Here is an 18,341-nt window from a genome sequence, read left to right as displayed (position 1 = left end):
CGTTGCCCTAATGCTGACAGAGGACACCTTTTATAACCAAAAGTGGTATCAGTGTGTGTCAGTGATGTAGCTTCATTTGGATTTGAGTTTAGACGACAACTCTCAAATTTTTAACTGGGGAAAGGGGCAGATTCAAATCATTTCAAATTTTGTACATCAAATGAAACCTTAAACGTGTTCTTAATTCACTTTTTATATTTGAACAGCTTTATTGAGATATAATTCATATAGCACACAGGCCCCCGACTTACAGTGTACAACTCAGGGTTTGTAGGATATCCACAGATACGCGCAAGTGTCATCACACTCAATTTCAGAACATTTCATCACCTCTAGAAGAAACCCTGTTCCTCCAGCTCTTGCCCCATTTTCCTCTTACTCCCCAGCCCTAAGCAATCACTAACCTAACTTTCTCTCTGTACTTCCCTGTTCTAGACTTCCATGTGAATGGTGTTTTCTGAGTGGCCTCTTGCACTGAGCCTGATGTGTCCGAGGTTCACCCCCTGTCACCCTATCAGTACTTCTGCATGTGTTCTTATACCAGTTCAAAGTCATATAATTCAGATTTGCTTACAGTGTTATCACACTCTTTTTGTGGAAGGCTATGCCTATGTGTGAGATGCATTTTGGAAATAAGATTCGGGAATGGTGATGATCAAAGAGACCATGAGCCATAGTAATTGAAAGTAAACGGGTCTGGAGGCTTTTATTGGGAATTCTGAAGAAGAAAAACCTTGAAAAGCAATAATCTAAAAATGAAAAGCAGCAAGTCCGACAGAAGTCAAGTGAATTGAAAAAAATGGCAGAGCCCTTGGAAATGATGTTGTCAGATGGCTTTCTAAGAATGTTCAAGTTGATGAGGATGTTAGCATGAATGGAGACAGACTTAGGAGTAAAGGTGATTTGCCAGCTGGGATTCGAGCACCAGGTGTGATCAGCAAAACAGAAATGATAAATAACTGTAAATTCCAAGGGCTAGGTAACTGTGAAGCAGGCAAAAACAGATTTTTTTTATGAAGTAGGAAAAACATTTTGAAAAAGATGTTATAATTTGTATGACATTTTTACTGCTGTTAATTTCCCTTGATGAGGGTGAAAACTGGTACATAGGAGGGTAGATCTAAATGAGTTACATTGACATCCCAAACTAGGAAATGTTCTAAGAATTAGCATTAGGAAAGGGTCCTCCGCTCTTCAACTGGAAACCAAGAGTAGAAAGTCTGACATCTTGGGTTTTTGGTTGGTTGGTTGGTTTTTGTCCTTTTACTTTTTATTTTGAAAGAATCTCAAACTCAGAGAAAAACTGGCAGAAATTCTATAGAAGGGATGCTGTGATTTTGATTTGTCCTGTTACTGTTGATGTTAACTTTAGCACTTGATGAAGGTGGTGTTTGCCAACCTTCTGTACTGTAGAGCAAAATTTTTCTCTTTCCCTTGTATTTAGTAAATACTTTGTGGACAGGTACTTTGAGACTGTGTAGATATCCTCATCTTCATCAGATTTTCTATGTATTATGTCTATGTATTGGCTTAGACTTCCATAATGAAATACTATAGATTGGATGACTGGAATAATGGGAATTCATTTCTCACAGTTTTGGAGGCTGGGAGGTCCAGGATCAGGGTGCTGGCCATTTGGTTCTCTGCTGAGGGTCCGCTTCCTGGCTTGTAGAGTTCTGCCTTCTCACTATGTCCTCAAATGGCAGAGTCTGAGGGTGGGGGGAGAAAGCAAGCTCGTAGGTGCCTGTCCTTGTAATGGCACTAATTACTAATTCCATCAGCAGAGTCTTACCCATATGCCCTGATCTAAACCTAATTACCACCCAAAGGTTCCATTTCCAAATACCATCAAAATTTCAGATTAGGTCTCTACTGTAAGAATTTGGGGCAGGGTTGTCAGTGTGGTCCATAGCTTCATGTATGTCGTCAGGATGGATTCCTCTTTTCTTCAGTGGGTTACCTGTTACTGTCAGGATATATTTAATGCTCAATTCCCATATTCGGCCAGTGGGAGCTCTTTTATCTTCGGTGTCCTTTTGACATATGCCCCTCATTCCTTGAACATGTCCGTACTTTCTAACAGCAGGTTATTCTAGGCTCGTCTGTACTTTGCTTGCTGCATTTCTGGATTTGCCCCTTCTTCAAGGAGCCCTGGTCCCTCCTAGCAGAGAGTGGAAGTCAGAAAGCTAAGATGCGTACACTAGGTGCACTTGTTGTTACTGTAGTGTCGTTTCCAGGCTCTCCCAGGAGATGGAGCTAGGGGTTTTCTGCACGCACGGCATATGTGTACGTACACACGCGTGCCCGCACCCACGCTGTAATATGTGTACATGTAATACAGAGTATACATGTGTAAACATACACATATTTTATATAAGTATTTATATATTTTGCATATTTCTGTATCTCTGTATTTTAAGAACCGGCAGTTCACACTGATATTTCCAATTCCAGTCCAACATCACAAATTCATCCTAATTTTCTCCCTTCCCATGTTTGTAAGTCCCTTGTCCGGCACTAAGAATGTATTTACTAATTTGATCACTTCCTCTGAATGTAACCCATCTTCTGTCACCAGAGTTGCACCCCATCCCCTGTGTAAACACACCCTGGGACCTGGCTTGGACTCTGATCTCCACGTCCTGGACAGCAAGCACCCTTTTCAACCTCCACCCCTAGCAGGACTGCTCTTCTCACCTCTCTTTGCCTCTGACAGCCCACACTAAGCTTCCAGCCTCCAGTCCCTTAGAAGACTGGACTATCACCTACCTTGGGCTTCAACACCACACTCTGGGCTGTCCACCCCCGCCCCCCACTTCCAACACTCACAGTCCCCATGGACTTCTGTCTTCCTCAGTGTCATCTCAAGGTTTTCAGGCTAAATTGTGAGGGAAGGGAAGTGGAAGGAGAATGGTACATTGCAGATTTTTTAAAAAATTTTATTATGTTATATTAATCACCATACATTACATCATTAGTTTTTGATGTAGTGTTCCATGATTCATTGTTTGCGTATAACACCCAGTGCTCCATTCAATACATGCCCTCTTTAATACCCATCACCAGGCTAACCCTTCCCCCCGCTTCCCCTCTAGAACCTTCTGTTTGTTTCTCAGAGTCCATAGTCTCTCATGGTTCGTCTCCCCCTCCGATTCCCCCCTTCATTTTACCCCTCCTGCTATCTTCTTCTTTTTTAAAAAATGTATGATTTGTTTCAGAGGTACAAGTCTGTGATTCATCAGTCTTACACAATTCACAGCGCTCACCATAGCACATACCCTCCCCAGTGTCAATCAATAGCCACCCCATCCCTCCCACCCCCCACCACTCCAGCAACCCTCAGTTCGTTTCCTGAGATTAAGAATTCCTCATATCAGTAAGATCATATGATATATGTCTTTCTCTGATTGACTTATTTCAGATTTTTAAATGGAAATGTTGGTAGTTTCTAACTCTGATGAGTCTACACATAAGGGCAGACAGTAGAGGAATCCAGGTAGGAAAACTTGATTTCATCCAGCATCTGTACTTTGACTCCCAATCTGGAACACCTGCAGGATAATTGAGCTGCTTTTCCATGTGGTTTTGGCACCGTGGATAGAGGTGCTTCTCTTACTGAGAACAGAGAAGTGAGCATGTGGGGGCCGCAGGTGTGCAGCTCAGTTTCCTCTCTCTTTACAGACACAGAAGGCAGGAGCACACAGGAGAAAGAGCATCGTATCTTTCTAGCTTTGCGTTTTGGTTTTGCCACTTAAAGATATACAATATCTGGTATTTCACATTCCTCACGGAGCCTCATTTTCTTACTGATCTAACAAGGATCAATTAAGATGAGGTACCTCAAGTGCCGGGTGATACTCATCATAACACAGTAAATGTTTCATGAGGCCACTCCTTGTGCTAAGTGCCTTCTATTTGTTACACTTACAACAAGAACCCTACAAGATAGCTTAATTTCCCCCTTTGACAGATCAGGAAACAGAGGCTCTGAGAGATTTAGTAACCTGTCTGAGGTCATTCAGCTAGTAATTGGTGCAGCTGGGTTTCAGATCTTGGCATTTGAGTCTGGCGTTCAACGACTTCATTAGTTTTGACTGTGAGAACGTAATGTAGAAGCTGTCTTTCCAGACAGGGGCAGCATGGTCCCCAGTACTCAGTGTGCACAACCCACAAGTGTTTGTTGCTCTGGACGAGCTCCCGGCTGGTGAGAGTGGATGTGATCCTGACAGGGCTAGCTGGAGTGTGTGTTCACACAGAAAGCATTTCTAGACGGTTAGGGGTCACTGCACTAGAATATCTGGATTGTGTTAGAAAGGCTGTGTGAGCAAAATAGGTAAGCATGTTGGCTTTGAAATCAGGCTGTGGAGATGAAATCCCTACTCCTCTACCTACTGGTTATGTGACCATGGCAAAGTTTCTTCATCTCACTGAGCCGTGACCTCCTCACCTGTAAGTAAAGATAATGATAGGACATACATTATTGGATTATTTTAAGGATTAAATGAGTTACCACATGTAAATCCCATGGATCAGTGACTGGCACATGGTAAATTCTCAATAGGTATTATTATCATTATTATTATTACTTCTTGAAAAGAATGGATTTTATAGACTTCCATGGATTGACCTGGAAGTCCAAGTGCTGTTTATAAAATATTCCAAAGAAGAAACTATATTTAGAATTAACAGCAGTCAACTTAGTATAACCTTTGAATTCAGTCAACTTTATATTTGAATACAATCAGTTTATAAATTAGAAACCATCAATATAGTGTACTTCCATTATAAACACAGGAAGAGAGAAGACATCTGGTAAATTCTGGTTGTCTGCCAGTTATGAGGATTGCCAGTGATCAAATATAAAGAATATCATATATACTTTATATAATTGGATCCCTCTCGAAGGTAAGGGCACCCGAGGGTCACCATCTGGGACAGCAGTTATCCTAGCAATGCAGCTAATGGAGATTGGACTGAACCTTGACTCACTAGTTTGCTCACAAAATACTAAGTATATGAAAAAAATACATTCTTAAAATATATATTATTTGTAATGTTTGGTTCAAGAGTTCAGCATATTTCATCCTGAGTGCAGCTCAGGATTGACAACAGTGGAAGTTAGAATTAAGCATGCATATAATGTGGAAAATGTCTTTGAGTGCAGTTTCCACTTGAGAACTTAGCCCTCGTGTGACGCTCTTGACATCCTTACCTGAAGCTTGGCTCTGTCCGTGTGTCTCTGCCCCCAGGAGCCTGGGAAGCGCTCCCAGCTGTGGAGGATGACCGGCACGGGCATGTTGGCCCACGAGGGATCTTCGGTGCCTCACAACCCCAATAAGCCCTCTGCGGCCCGCTCCCCGGAGGGCTCCGTCATCTTGGATATCGCTGGTCTCGCTGCAGTAACTGACAACAGGTACTTTTCTTTCTTTTTTTTTTTTTTAATTTTTTTTTTAAGATTTTATTTATTTGCGAGAGAGAATGAGAGACAGAGAGCATGAGAGGGAGGAGGGTCAGAGGGAGAAGCAGACTCCCTGCTGAGCAGGGAGCCCGATGCGGGACTCGATCCTGGGACTCCAGGATCATGACCTGAGCCGAAGGCAGATGCTTAACCAACTGAGCCACCCAGGAGCCCCCAACAGGTACTTTTCTAAGCAACTTTTGATGCAAGTCCATTGCTTCCAAAGTCCGTTTCAGTGGAGATACACGCCAAAAAGCGAGCATGTAAATGAAGTAAGAATTTGTATTTTTAGATTTGTATTTTTCTTCAGTGAGAGACCCGTCACATTCCCAAATACGAGTTTTGGGTCTTTATTTTATTTTTGTTAGGCTGTTGTTGAAATGCCCATGTAGGTCAAACAGTAAGAAGGATATGTTATGCAAAAGTGAATTATCTCTTTCCACCAAACCTCTACCCTCCATTCTTCCCTAGAAATGAGCAGGTTTTTAAAAATCTTTTTAAGAATTCTTGTTAAATATTTCAAAAGCAGAAATAAATTATTGAGAGAATAATCAAATGTGTTTTTAGGACCAAATCCTTGGATTTGAATCTATTATTGGGGACAAAATAAGTTATTTGGTTTGCCTCTGCCTTAGTTTCTTTATGCGTCAGTGTGTTTGTTTCCAGTTGATACCTTATTCACTTCCATAAGTACTTTACATGACTTACAAGTGAAAACCCAATATAAAATAAAAATAATTGGGAATTAAATAGGAAAAATCCTCTTGAAAATATTTTCAGAGCTGTTTAGCAGACAACCCTTATCAAACTGCATGACAGCTTGTCACTGTGGGAATGCAGGGACCTGATTATCACATCTATTGTGAATCCTTAAAAGTACTGGTACTCCTTTGTGGCCCCTTGTTCATTGCTTTCCATTTTGTCTTATTCCTCTTTCCTCCTTAAGAGATACCTCGCTGCCAAGGGATGCAGGCTACCTGCCCATTAGGTTTTAAGGGTGGAGGATATTGGAAGAAAGAAGACCAAAACCACGATCCTGATACTCTCCTCATGCCTAACATATTTGACTCCGAAGACTCACTGCATTTTCCTGTATTCCAGATATGAGCCACTGATGCTGAGAAAGCCGGATCGCAGGCGAAGCACAACTCAGACATGGAGTTTCCGGGAAGGAAAACTGACCTGCGGCCTGCACGGGTTGGTTGTCCAGGTCAGTAGTGTTTGACACCCTGAGTTGCAGCAAGCAGTGGTTGAACCTTCTTTGAAGCAAAGTCTCAATTAAGATAAATACACTGCAAGGGGGAAATCATTACAGAGCAAATACGCATTATTTCGTTATGGTCAGGAAGGTCAAGGAACTTTTGTTGTACATCTGTGTGTATTTACCGGGAAAATATTCTTGACGGTGATCTATGAGAAATGTATTGGGAATGGTTGCCCGTAAGTAATAGGATTTTTTTTCTTGGCTTATGTGGATTATTTTTCTTTGGTTATATAAATTACCTATGTGGGGTATTTGGGTGGCTCAGTCAGTTAAGCGTCTTCGGCTCAGGTCATGATCTCAGGGTCCTGGGATTGAGTCCCACAGCGGGCTCCCTGGTCAGCAGGGAGTCTGCTTCTCCCTCTCCCTCTGTCTTTCCCCACTTGTGCTTGTTCTCTCTCTCAAGTAAATGAAATCTTCAAAAAAAAAAAATCTTAAAAAAAAATTACCTATGTAATTTTTTTCCTTTTTTTTTTTTTTAAAGATTTTATTTATTTATTTGAGAGAGAGAATGAGAGACAGCACGAGAGGGAAGCGGGTCAGAGGGAGAAGCAGACCCCCTGCTGAGCAGGGAGCCCGATGTGGGACTCGATCCCAGGACTCCAGGATCATGACCTGAGCCGAAGGCAGTCGCCTAACCAACTGAGCCACCCAGGCGCCCCACCTATGTAATTTTTAAAAGAAAGAAAGAGAGGGCGCCTGGGTGGCTTAGTTGGTTAAGCAACTGCTTTCGGCTCAGGTCATGATCCTGGAGTCCCAGGATCGAGTCCCGCGTCGGGCTCCCTGCTCAGCGGGGAGTCTGCTTCTCCCTCTGATCCTCCCCCTCTCATGCTCTCTGTCTCCCATTCTCTCTCTCAGATAAATAAATAAAAAATCTTTAAAAAAAAAAAAAAAAAGAAAGAAAGAGAAATGCTAGCTAAAAGCCCACCACTAAGTTAAGTGGATTAATTTTAGGCCTGTGGAATTAATCTAATATCTACAACAGTCTTCTGTGAAGTGTTCTAGGAGATGGTGAGCAGTCATCATGGGCTCTACATTCTCTAGATTCTATTTATTTCTGCATTCTTAGTGGTGCCCAAATAAGCATTTAATTATTGTAGCAAATGTCAGAATGAAGATTGCTGGTCAGTTTCCTCTGTCCTCCACCAGTCTATCCCATGATAAATTGCCAGGGACTTCATAAGAAAACACGTGTTTAGAAAATGACTAGGAGTTTGGATTTTCTGCCCTTCTGGCTTCAGGCCAGAAATGAGACCATGGATATGGGATGAGGAGGTAGGAAGTTGTCACAGAGGTTTGGGCATATAGCTGAACATGTGTGACATGGTGCAGTTTCTGCCTCAGCCCAGGGCTTTACCCAAAAGGTAAACAGGAGAGCATCAGGCCCTGGCTAGAGGACCCTTAGTGTGTTTGCTCCTGGTGGACACCAGGCTGTCCCTTCACAGTGGGAGGTTGTTCACCAGGGCAATGAGCAAAATTGGAAGGAGCCTCCGCCTGCTGTTTGGTGAGATTTATTTTCTTTATCTCTCTTGCCTTGAGCTTTTTCTGTCAAACACAAGCTGCTTACTTCTCTGAAGCACACATCTGGAATGGATTTGTAATTTTCAATTAGCAATACAATTCAGGCTTCTGGAGGCAAGAGAGGGTGCGTTGTAATTGTTGGGCCCCGGGTCTGACCCGGACTTTCCTTCCGGTTTGTTCCTAAAGCCCATGTAATTCGGATTCTCGTAGAGCAGCACCCCCACCCCCATCCTTTGCTGGTGTTTGTTGTTTCTTGAATCTTTTTCATCATTCCTGTGGTTGTGAGCAGGGTGTGTTTTGGTTTGGGAAATAAGCTTGTTTCGATCTTATTATTCTAAATAAAGTAATTGAAGGCATTAAACATCTGACACTGCCCTGATAAGGTTGTGTATGCACTTTCTTTCCAAACTTACAACAATCGTAAAAAGCTTTCTCCGTGTTGAAATCTGTCCTGTAAACCCAGCTCAGAGTTTCCTTTTCATTACTCAGTATTTGAAAAGAAAGGAGATCAAGACATGCTAGCCATTATCTTCTCTAGCCCTGTATCTGCTGTCCCATAGGCATGGTCCCATAGACTTCCGTTTTGTTTGGGGCGGATAGCAAGAAGATACTTTCCTCCAAAGGTCTGAATAGCTGGCTCTCAGATGACATTCACCGTTCCCTGTTTAATTTTTTTTTTTTTTTTTACATTTTATTTATTTATTTGACAGACAGCAAGAGCAAGGAACACAAGCAAGGGGAGTGGGAGAGGGAGAAGCAGGCTTCCCGCCAAGCAGGGAGCCCGATGTGGGACTCAGTCCCAGGACCCTGGGATTATCACCTGAGCCGAAGGCAGACGCTTAACGACTGAGCCACCCAGGCGCCCCAGTTCCCTGTTTAATTTTAGAAGAGGCACCATCTTTTGAATATTTGAGCTGACAGTCCAGCCGTAGGCCTGTTTGCAGAGGTTTTCAACTCTAGAATTTGCTTCTTATTGGAAAGCTGAATGATAGTTGTAATTGCTACATTTTCAGAATGTTTTAAGTTTTTAAGCAAACCTGAATGAGAATACTCAGAGAAACAGGGTTTTGGTACTTTTTTTAAAGCTTATTTTAATGACTGGAAGTTATTACTAAACCAATATGCTCTATTCTTACTCAGAATTCCCTAAATTCATGTAGCGTAACTTTCCATCTTGCCCAGGTAATCCTCCTGGTTTTCACCTTCAGTAAAGCTGAAGAAATAGTAAATGCTTTGTTAAAAATTGATCATGACCCTTCAAAAGAGAATTCAAATTTGATAACTTGTTTCAAATGACATGTTACATTGTCAAAGTGGGTGCCTTTCCCTTTTCTTACACATCTTTATTCTTTTAGGCCAAAGGAGGGCTTTCTGGTTTGTTTGATGGAGCTGAAGTTGTTCTTGGTCCTGATACTTCCATGGAGCTTCTGGGGCCAGTTCCACCTGAACAACAGTTTATCAACCAAAAACTGAGGCCTGGTTCTGGAATGTTATCCATCAGAGTCATCCCAGACGGACCAACTAGAGCACTCCAGGTGATGATTTATCATAAAAACTAACATGAATCTCACTGTACTTTCCCCCCACACATTGGTTAGTCATTCCACAAATATTTATTGAAAACATTTATGCTGGCTATGAGGATATGATGTCCTCATTTATAAAATAGGGATAAGACCTACTTCACAAAGTTGTTATAAGAATTGAAGTATAAAAACATAAGATGATATTTTAAAAAGTATAAGAATTAAAGAAGGCAATGCCAAGAATGGTACATATTATTATTATCAGTCATTATATATTATAATTGATATATTAACAACAAGATACATGAGGTCCCTGGTCAGACAATGACAGCATGGTGTTTTGAAAGCAGGAGTGGAGGGTGTTCTACAGGGTATACAGGAAGGATTCGTATTCCTAGACTTGGAGGCTTTCTAAGAGGAGTAATATTTAAGCTGAGACCTAAAGGTTGACTGAAAGGAGTTAGCCAAATCGAAAAGGGAAGGTGGAGGGGCTGTGCCCTAATAAGAAGAGTGTTCGTTCAACAGTTATTTACTGAACACGTATTAGAGCCAAGCGCAATTCTTGGTACTAAGCACGTACTACTGAACAAACAGACAAAATTCCCTGCAGTCTTGGAACTCATATTCTGGAGGGGTAAACAAACAATAAGCAAAATCATAATAAAGAAATAATATAGGATTTGGGAAGTTGATAAGTGAAGGCCTGGTGATAAAAGGGGAATGGCCCAGTGGGCACAGAGAGTACGCTCCGAGATAATGCTGGAGACAGAAGCAGGGGCCAGATTATTAAAAGCCTGATGCATGCTGCAAATTTTGTGGTTTTTCTCTGGCAATGAAGAGTCAGGGAATGACACGATCAGAAATTTATTTTAGATTGCACATTTCTGTCTGCAATGTGGAGGATTGGAGTTGATGAAAATTGGAGATAGATCAGCTGAGGGCAACTGCAGTGATCTGGATGAGAAATTATGGCAGCCTGGACTAGAGTAAATAGGAGGGGTGTGGCAGGGGTGGGCCCAAAGAGGTTGGAGAGAAACAGGCAGAAATGGAAGCTTATTGAGAAGTAGAGTCTGACAGATTTAGTGATTGATTGAAGATGAGGATGAGAGAGAGGAAGGAGTCAGGAATGGCTTTTAGGATTCTGATTTGGGCAACTATGAGGACAATAATCCATGTCACTAAGATATGAACACAGAGCAGACTTCTGGAAGAAATAAGGAGTTAAGTTTTGGACTTATATGCTATCTATATGAAAATGTCTGGAAGTCAGTGTAAATATGGGTCTGGTACTCAGGGGAGAGATCTGTGCTGGAGGTACACGTTTATCAGGTCATGGTGTAATTAGAGAGCTGAGGGAAAAAGGAAAGATGCTGGTGTGTAACAGTGAACTCTCCGAGGTAGTATGTCATAATCCACAATACCTCTTGTAAAAGCACCCTTCTTTTAGCAAACATTGAATGCAGTGACCTTGAGGTTTGTATATTTTGACTTGACCAATAATTCTAGATTAGCTGTAGATGCCTAGCTCCCCTATATGAGGCTCTCGAGGTCTATAACTTGGCTTTTGCCATGTAGACTTAAAACCAAGTTTATTTCATTATTACCCAAGTCTTACTTGGCAGCGCTTTTGAAACCATTAACTTCCATAGGATTATTGAGCATGGAATGGGTTTCACTGTGGAAGTATGAACTTTCTTAGTACAGTGTTTTATTCGACTTCAGATAATAGATTTCTCCCAACGGAAAAGTGACCGTTCATCATATGAAGTGGATGAACTTCCTGTTACTGAACAAGAGGTACAGAAATTAAAGAATCCAGACACAGAGCAGGAATTGGAAGTAAGTTTTAAGTATTGCGAATTCATTTCTTTATCATTAATTTTTTAGAATTTTGCTCTATGGTTTTCTCAGTTTTAGACCTCTTTCTGCCCTCTGAATTCCAGATATAGCTGTTGCTTCATGGTGTTTATGTCATCACAACATGAATGTGTGAATATGTTAATTAAATGACAGCTAAAGTTGAATCAGAATGTAATAATGATTGCAAAAGTAAGATGAAAATAAAGAAAAACTAAACTATTTGAATTTATACAAGGTCAAGAATAAACAAACTAGATTTTTTGAGGGGCCCCAGTTTTCTCTTGTCATCTTTCTCCTTCTTTCCCTTGTTTGGGCGTTGGGAAGTGAAAAGTTTGAAAAGGAACATGAGGTAAACATGAAAATGTACACTGGGGCGCCTGGGTGGCTCAGTCCGTTAAGCGTCTGCCTTCAGCTCAGGTCATGATCCCAGGGTCCTGGGATCGAGCCCGGCATCAGGCTCTCTGCTCAGTGGAGAGCCTACTTCTCTCTCTCCCTCTGCTGCTCCCCCTGCTTGTGCTTGCTCTCTCTCTCTCTGTCAAATAAATAAAATCTTAAAAAAAAAAAAAAAAGAAGATGTACACTTATTGGATATTCAGTGATTTTTTTATGTTTATTTTTTTATGTTAGTCACCATACAGTACATCATTAGTTTTTGATATAGTGATCCATGATTCATTGTTTTCGTATAGCACCCAGTGCTCCATGCAATACGTGCCCTCCTTAATACCCATCACAGGGCTAACCCATCCCTCCACCCCCTCCCCTCTAAAACCCTCAGTTTATTTCTCAGAGTCCATAGTCTCTCATGGTTCATCTCCCCCTCCGATTTCCCCCCCTTCATTTTTCCCTTCCTTCTCCTAATGTCCTCCATTCTGTTCCTTATGTTCCACAAATAAGTGAAACCATATGATAATTGACTTTCTCTGCTTGACGTATTTCACTTAGCATAATCTCCTCCAGTCCCATCCATGTTGATGTAAAAGTTGGGTATTCATCGTTTTTGATGGCTGAGTAATATTCCATTGCATATATGGACCACATCTTCTTTATCCATTCGTCTGTTGAAGGGCATCTCGGCTCTTTCCACAGTTTGGCTATTGTGGACATTGATGCTATGAACATTGGGGTGCATATGGCCCTTCTTTTCACTAAATCTATGTCTTTGGGGTAAATACCCAGAAGTGCAATTGCTGGGTCATAGGGTAGCTCTATTTTTAATTTTTTGAGGCACCTCTACGCTGTTTTCCAAAGTAGCTGTACCAACTTGCATTCCCACCAACAGTGTAAGAGGGTTCCCCTTTACCCACAGCCTCTCCAACATTTGTTGTTTCTTGCCCTGTCAATTTTTGCCATTCTAACTGGTGTAAGGTGGTATCTCAATGTGGTTTTGATTTGAATTTCCCTGATGGCTAATGATGATGAACATTTTTTCATGTGTTAGCCGTTTGTATGTCTTCTTTTGAGAAGTGTCTGTTCATGTCTTCTGCCCATTTTTTGACTTGATTATTTGTTTGAGTGTTGAGTTTGAGAAGTTCTTTATAGATCTTGGATATCAGCCTTTTGTCTGTAGTGTCATTTGTAGATATCTTCTCCCATTCCATTCAGTGATTTTAAAAAAAATTAAGGACCTACATGTAAAGCACCATGACGGATATTATGGAAGTCCAGTGAATAGCTTACTAAAAGCTTGCATCCCAAATAGGGAGAAAGATTCTCAAACAATTATTTTCCTATAATGAAATGCAGAATGTCCTCAGTCTCTGAGAAGAGGTATTATCATATCATATCACTTTGGAGTTCTGGATGGAGTAGGCACTGTCCCCAGAGAGAAAGGCTCCTAGTGAGAGGCTGGAGTTGGGTTTTTACCTGCTCAGAGGTAAAGTAGAGGGATTTAAAGCCATTTGTTTCCTTGCACTCCCCTGGCTACCCTGACCTCTGTTTTAAACTGTGTTTATTTTGGTTTCCTTTCAGGTGCTTGTGAAGTTAGAAGGTGGAATTGGGTTGTCCTTAATTAATAAAGTCCCAGAAGAACTGGTCTTTGCAAGTCTTACAGGAATCAATGTGCATTATACGCAGTTGGCAACAAGTCATATGCTTGAGCTCAGCATACAGGATGTGCAGGTAATGGGGGTAGTTCAGAACTTGTTAAATCTCCCTGTGTTCTTGCTGAGCACCCAACCAGATCCAGTGTTTGGTGTCCTAAAAACATTAATGCTTTGGCAAAGATATCTTGTTATGGCCTTCAAAAAATTATTCTATGAAAATACTTGTTGCTGTCTGTGTTTGTCTCACCAATTTTTCTATATAGTAGCCAGTTCATCAGTAACTTAGATAATTTAGTCAAAGTGGCAGGGAAGAAAGTGGCCCATGGTTCACCATTTGCCCATAGGAAAAAATAACAGGAAATCATTTAACCATCGTTAGAAAAATTGGAGTTCATTATAGGGAGAAAAAATAAGGGAATCGGATTTGTGCTTCTGGCCAAGAGGTACTAACAGGGACCAGATTTACTCTCCTACCTGAAGCAGCCCCCAAGTCCAGATAAAATAAGGAGACAACAGGTTCAAGGCACTGTAAATCGGGCATTGAAAGACCGTAACCCTTGAGAGGTGGGAAACAAAAGAGCTAAGCCCTGCATTCACCTCAGCTTCCTGCCTTGAGAAAGCTTCCAGGCCATGGCACTGGGAGGGGAGACTAAGACAGAGCCCAGCAGAGTGAATGAGTTGAACAGGCCGGGCGAAGAGTCTGGGGACCAAGGCATCTAGAGTTTCACAGGGCAGCATACCTGGGAGGAGCATGCTACATAGAAAGAAGACTCAGGAGATCTACAGAGGGGCATTCAGCAGAGGACAGATAAGTGATGCATGTAAGGAAACTACCATCTGAACCATCCAAAAGGATTTCACAGGGACAGTATCTGCTGCACACCCAGGGCTGGGAATGGGGTTTGTTCCCCGAGCCAGACTAGAAACACTAATAACATATGTGACATTGGGAAGAGTCCTCCAGAAAATCTTGCCTTCGTGGTGAACTGTAATTAGCCCTCGGCTGAGCACTGTTCTAGACCTACCTAACAAATCATAAAAGGAAAGTCTGAAAGGATCAATCTGTTTCCAAGTAATTTAACTGTATCCCCGAACAAAGCTCAAGATTTAATGGTATACAAAAATACCCAGCACCCAACAAAGTAAAATTCACAATATCTGGCATCCTGTCAAAAATTACCAGGTGTGCAAAGGGGCAGGAAAACACAATATATAATGAGAATAATCAGTTGAACAGACCCAGAGCTAACACAGATGTTAGGATTTTCAGAGAAGGACATTAAAACTGTTATTATAACTGCGTTGTACATGTTCCAAAAGTTAAGTAGAGACATAGAAGATGTGAGAAACCCAAACTTCTAGAGATTAAAATGAAATGAGAAACACGCTGCATTCAATTAATAGCAGATGACACAGTACAGAAAAAAGATTAGTGAACTTGAAGACATAGCAGTGAAAACTGTCCAAATTGAAATGCCCAGAAGAAAATAATCCATAAAAAGAAAACAGCATCAGTGACCTATGGGACACCCTCAAGCAACCTAACACATGGATAATTGGAGTCCCCGAAGGCCAAGAGTGAGAGGAAGGCATAGAAAATATTTGAAGACATCTTGACCATACATTTTCCAAATTTAATGAAAACTTAACCTCACAGATAGAAGCTCAAGCATGAACAGAGACACGTGTGTGTGTGCGTGCACACACGACGGAAACTACCACCAAGGTACATCATAATTAAATTACTCAAAAGCAGTGATGAATCATCCAGGTTAAGCAAGACCTGTCACATGCCAGGAGCAAAAGTGAGAATGAGAGCTGACTTCTCATTGGGAATGATGTGAGTGAGAAGATAATTATGTCTTTAAAGTACTGGGAGGAGGAATAACTGTCAACCTAGAATTCTATGCCCAGAGAATATATCTCTCAAAAACAAGAGTGGATCACCTCCGCCTGGTTCCTGGCAGGGATGCTGTGGCTGAGCCATGGGCTGAGGCAGCTCGTGTCCGGACGTGGGGCCGGAGCTTCCGCCCAGCCCCCTTTAGGCACCGAGATGCCCAAGAAAGCTGGTGTGACGAACAAGGGTAAGAACCAGAGCAAGGAGCCAGAGAGACCACTTCCTCCCTTAGGTCCTATGGCGGTTGATCCTAAAGGTTGTGTCACCATAGCCATCCATGCCAAACCTGGGTCCAAACAAAACACTATAACTCATGTGACAGCGGAATTGTGAGCATGGCCATCACAGTCTCCCCCACCCCCCACCCCTGTCAGAAGGAGAAGCTAATATCCAGCTCTGTTGGTACCTTTCCAAGGTCTTGGAGCTCAGGAAGAGTGACGGGGTTTTGGATAAGGGTGGTAAATCTCATGAAGAAGTGGTGAAGCTTTTGGCCTCCACAACTGCAGAAGAGATCTTGGAGAAATTAAAGCAGCAAGTCGAAAACAAAATAAAAGCAAGTTATGAGAAATACATCCTTGAGAAGCCTTTTAACTGCTATTAATGAAGAGGCTGTTAAATAGGGAAATATATTTCAGAGCATGGAAGAATTTGGAAAAAGAATAAATTTAAGAACAGGACTCAAAAAAAGTAGGAATTTTAAAAGTACTCTACGTTCAATATAGATTCTAACATCCCTAACCCAAACAGCTTGTAATATGTTAGTCCGATTTCATCACATTTACAAAATAACAGAACTCGAAGAGATCTTCAAGATGACCTCAGTCAGCCCCTTTGATCCTGTGACAGGGCTTCTGCTACCCAGGAGTTGAGAGACTTATTCAGGATCACACCGTGTGGGGTGGCGGCTGGAACCCAGATCCCTTGACTCCTGTTTGGATGCATCTTATCCTGATTGTAAAGGAAGAGATTTCCACAGACTTCTAGGGTTCTGAGGATTGCCTTCTCTAGAGTTTATAAGTGACAGAAGAAAACCTGTCATACTGCTTTGTGGTCTTACTTTATATTTTAAAAGACTTATCTAAATAAAAAATGCCTTTTGTGTCTTTTTAAAACTCTATGGAGCATTTTGTGAAAAAGAAAATAAGAAGAATCAGGACTTGTAATTTCATGTTAATTATTTTGGGGAAGTCACTGAATTTTCGTCCTCCTTGGATGGTAACTGCAATCCTCAAATCTGTAGTTCTTATGAATCTCTGAAGATCCTTAGAAGAAGAGGGCCTGGAAGCTACTTCCAGTATTTTTAAAAGCCTATCAGAAATCATATCTACATTAAAGCTTCAAAAGCTAATAAAAAAAAGTGAAATAAAAATGTTTTAGACATACAAAAGCTAGAAGAACTCATTACCAGCAGATTCACGCTTAAAAAATGTTAAATGACATCATTCAGGCAGAAGGAAATGGTAGCAGATGGAAATCTGGGTCTACACAAAGGAATGAGGAGCACCTGAAATGATAAATACACAAGTAATTAATATAAGATTATTTTCTAATTATTTAGATCTCTTTAAGAGAATCAACTGCTTAAACAAAACTAATAGCACTGTATTTTAGGGTCTATAATATGTTAGAGTAAAGTGAATGACAACTATAGCATAAAGTTTGGAGAGGAGAAATGGAAGTATGTTAACTATTGAAGTAGTATGCTGTCATTTGAACGTACACTGGTAAGTTAAAGATGAATACTATAAACTCTAAAGCAACAAAGAGCTACAACTAATAATCCAACAAAAGAGAGAAGATGGAAGAGAGAAGATGGATAACCCAAGAGAAAGCAGAAAAAGCAGAAAACATGGGAAAGAGCAGATGAGACAGATAGAAAACTAATAGCAAGATGGTAGACTCATTCAAACCGAACTGTATCAATTAAATAAATGTGAATGCTATAAACACCTCCAGTTGAAAGGCAGAGATGACGAGATTGGATTAAAAAGCAAGATCCAATTATATGCTGCCTCAAAGGAATACATTAAATATAAAGACACAGTAGGTTAAAAAGAAAAGAGTGGAAAAAGATACGCTGAGCTAGAACTAGTTCTAAGAAAGTGGGAACGGCTAGATTCCTGTCAGAATCTATTACAGAGCTAAACATATTATCAGAAATAAGGTAATTTCCTAATGGTAAAAGGGACAGTTTATGAGGAGGACATAACGATCCCAGCTATTCAAATATCTGATCATAGGGCTTTGAAATATAGGAAGCAAAAACTGATAGCACTGAAAGAAGAAATGGACAAGTACACAATTATAGTAGATTTCATTACCCTCTCTGAATAATTGCTAGAATTATCAAATAAGAGCAACTCATCAGAGGCATGCTAGACTTGAACAGCACTACCAACCAAGTAGCCTAATTGACGTTGATCCAGCAGCCCACCTACCAACAGCATAAATAACACATTCTTCTCAGGTGCGCAGGAAACATTTCCAAGAGAGACCACATTCTGGACCATAAAACAATTCCCAAGTGCAAAAAGATTCAGGTCACACACACAGTCTATTCTCTGATCACAATGGAATCAAAGTGGAAATAACAGAAAGATAGTTGGAAAAATCCTCCAAATGATTGGAAACTAAAAAACACACTTCTGAATAGCCCAGAGATCAGAGAAGAAATCAAAATACAAATTAGAAAATATTTTGAACTGAATGAAGATGAGAACACAACATGTCAAAATTGGTGGAACACCACTGACGCTCTACTGAAGGGAGATTT

The 18,341-nt window shown here is 41.0% G+C and overlaps 1 protein-coding gene across 7 annotated transcripts in view; it reads left to right on the top strand.

The window, feature by feature from the left end:
* VPS13D (vacuolar protein sorting 13 homolog D) overlaps positions 1–18,341 on the top strand; it is a 246,078-nt gene that overhangs the window by 125,164 nt on the left and 102,573 nt on the right. For all 7 annotated transcript variants that reach the window (XM_045898674.3, XM_045898673.3, XM_045898671.3 and 4 more), the window contains 5 exons: positions 5,250–5,413; positions 6,560–6,668; positions 9,596–9,775; positions 11,489–11,605; positions 13,598–13,747. In XM_045898674.3, the coding sequence (XP_045754630.1) occupies positions 5,250–5,413; positions 6,560–6,668; positions 9,596–9,775; positions 11,489–11,605; positions 13,598–13,747 (720 nt within the window). The remainder of the gene's footprint in view (positions 1–5,249; positions 5,414–6,559; positions 6,669–9,595; positions 9,776–11,488; positions 11,606–13,597; positions 13,748–18,341) is intronic.

The sequence above is a fragment of the Mirounga angustirostris genome, unplaced genomic scaffold (genome assembly GCF_029215605.1).
Source record: "Mirounga angustirostris isolate CCGP_5_RB_7025 unplaced genomic scaffold, mMirAng1.0.hap1 SCAF_4, whole genome shotgun sequence".
Classification (NCBI taxonomy): Eukaryota; Metazoa; Chordata; class Mammalia; order Carnivora; family Phocidae; genus Mirounga; species Mirounga angustirostris.
This window is presented reverse-complemented; position numbering and strand designations above follow the sequence as displayed.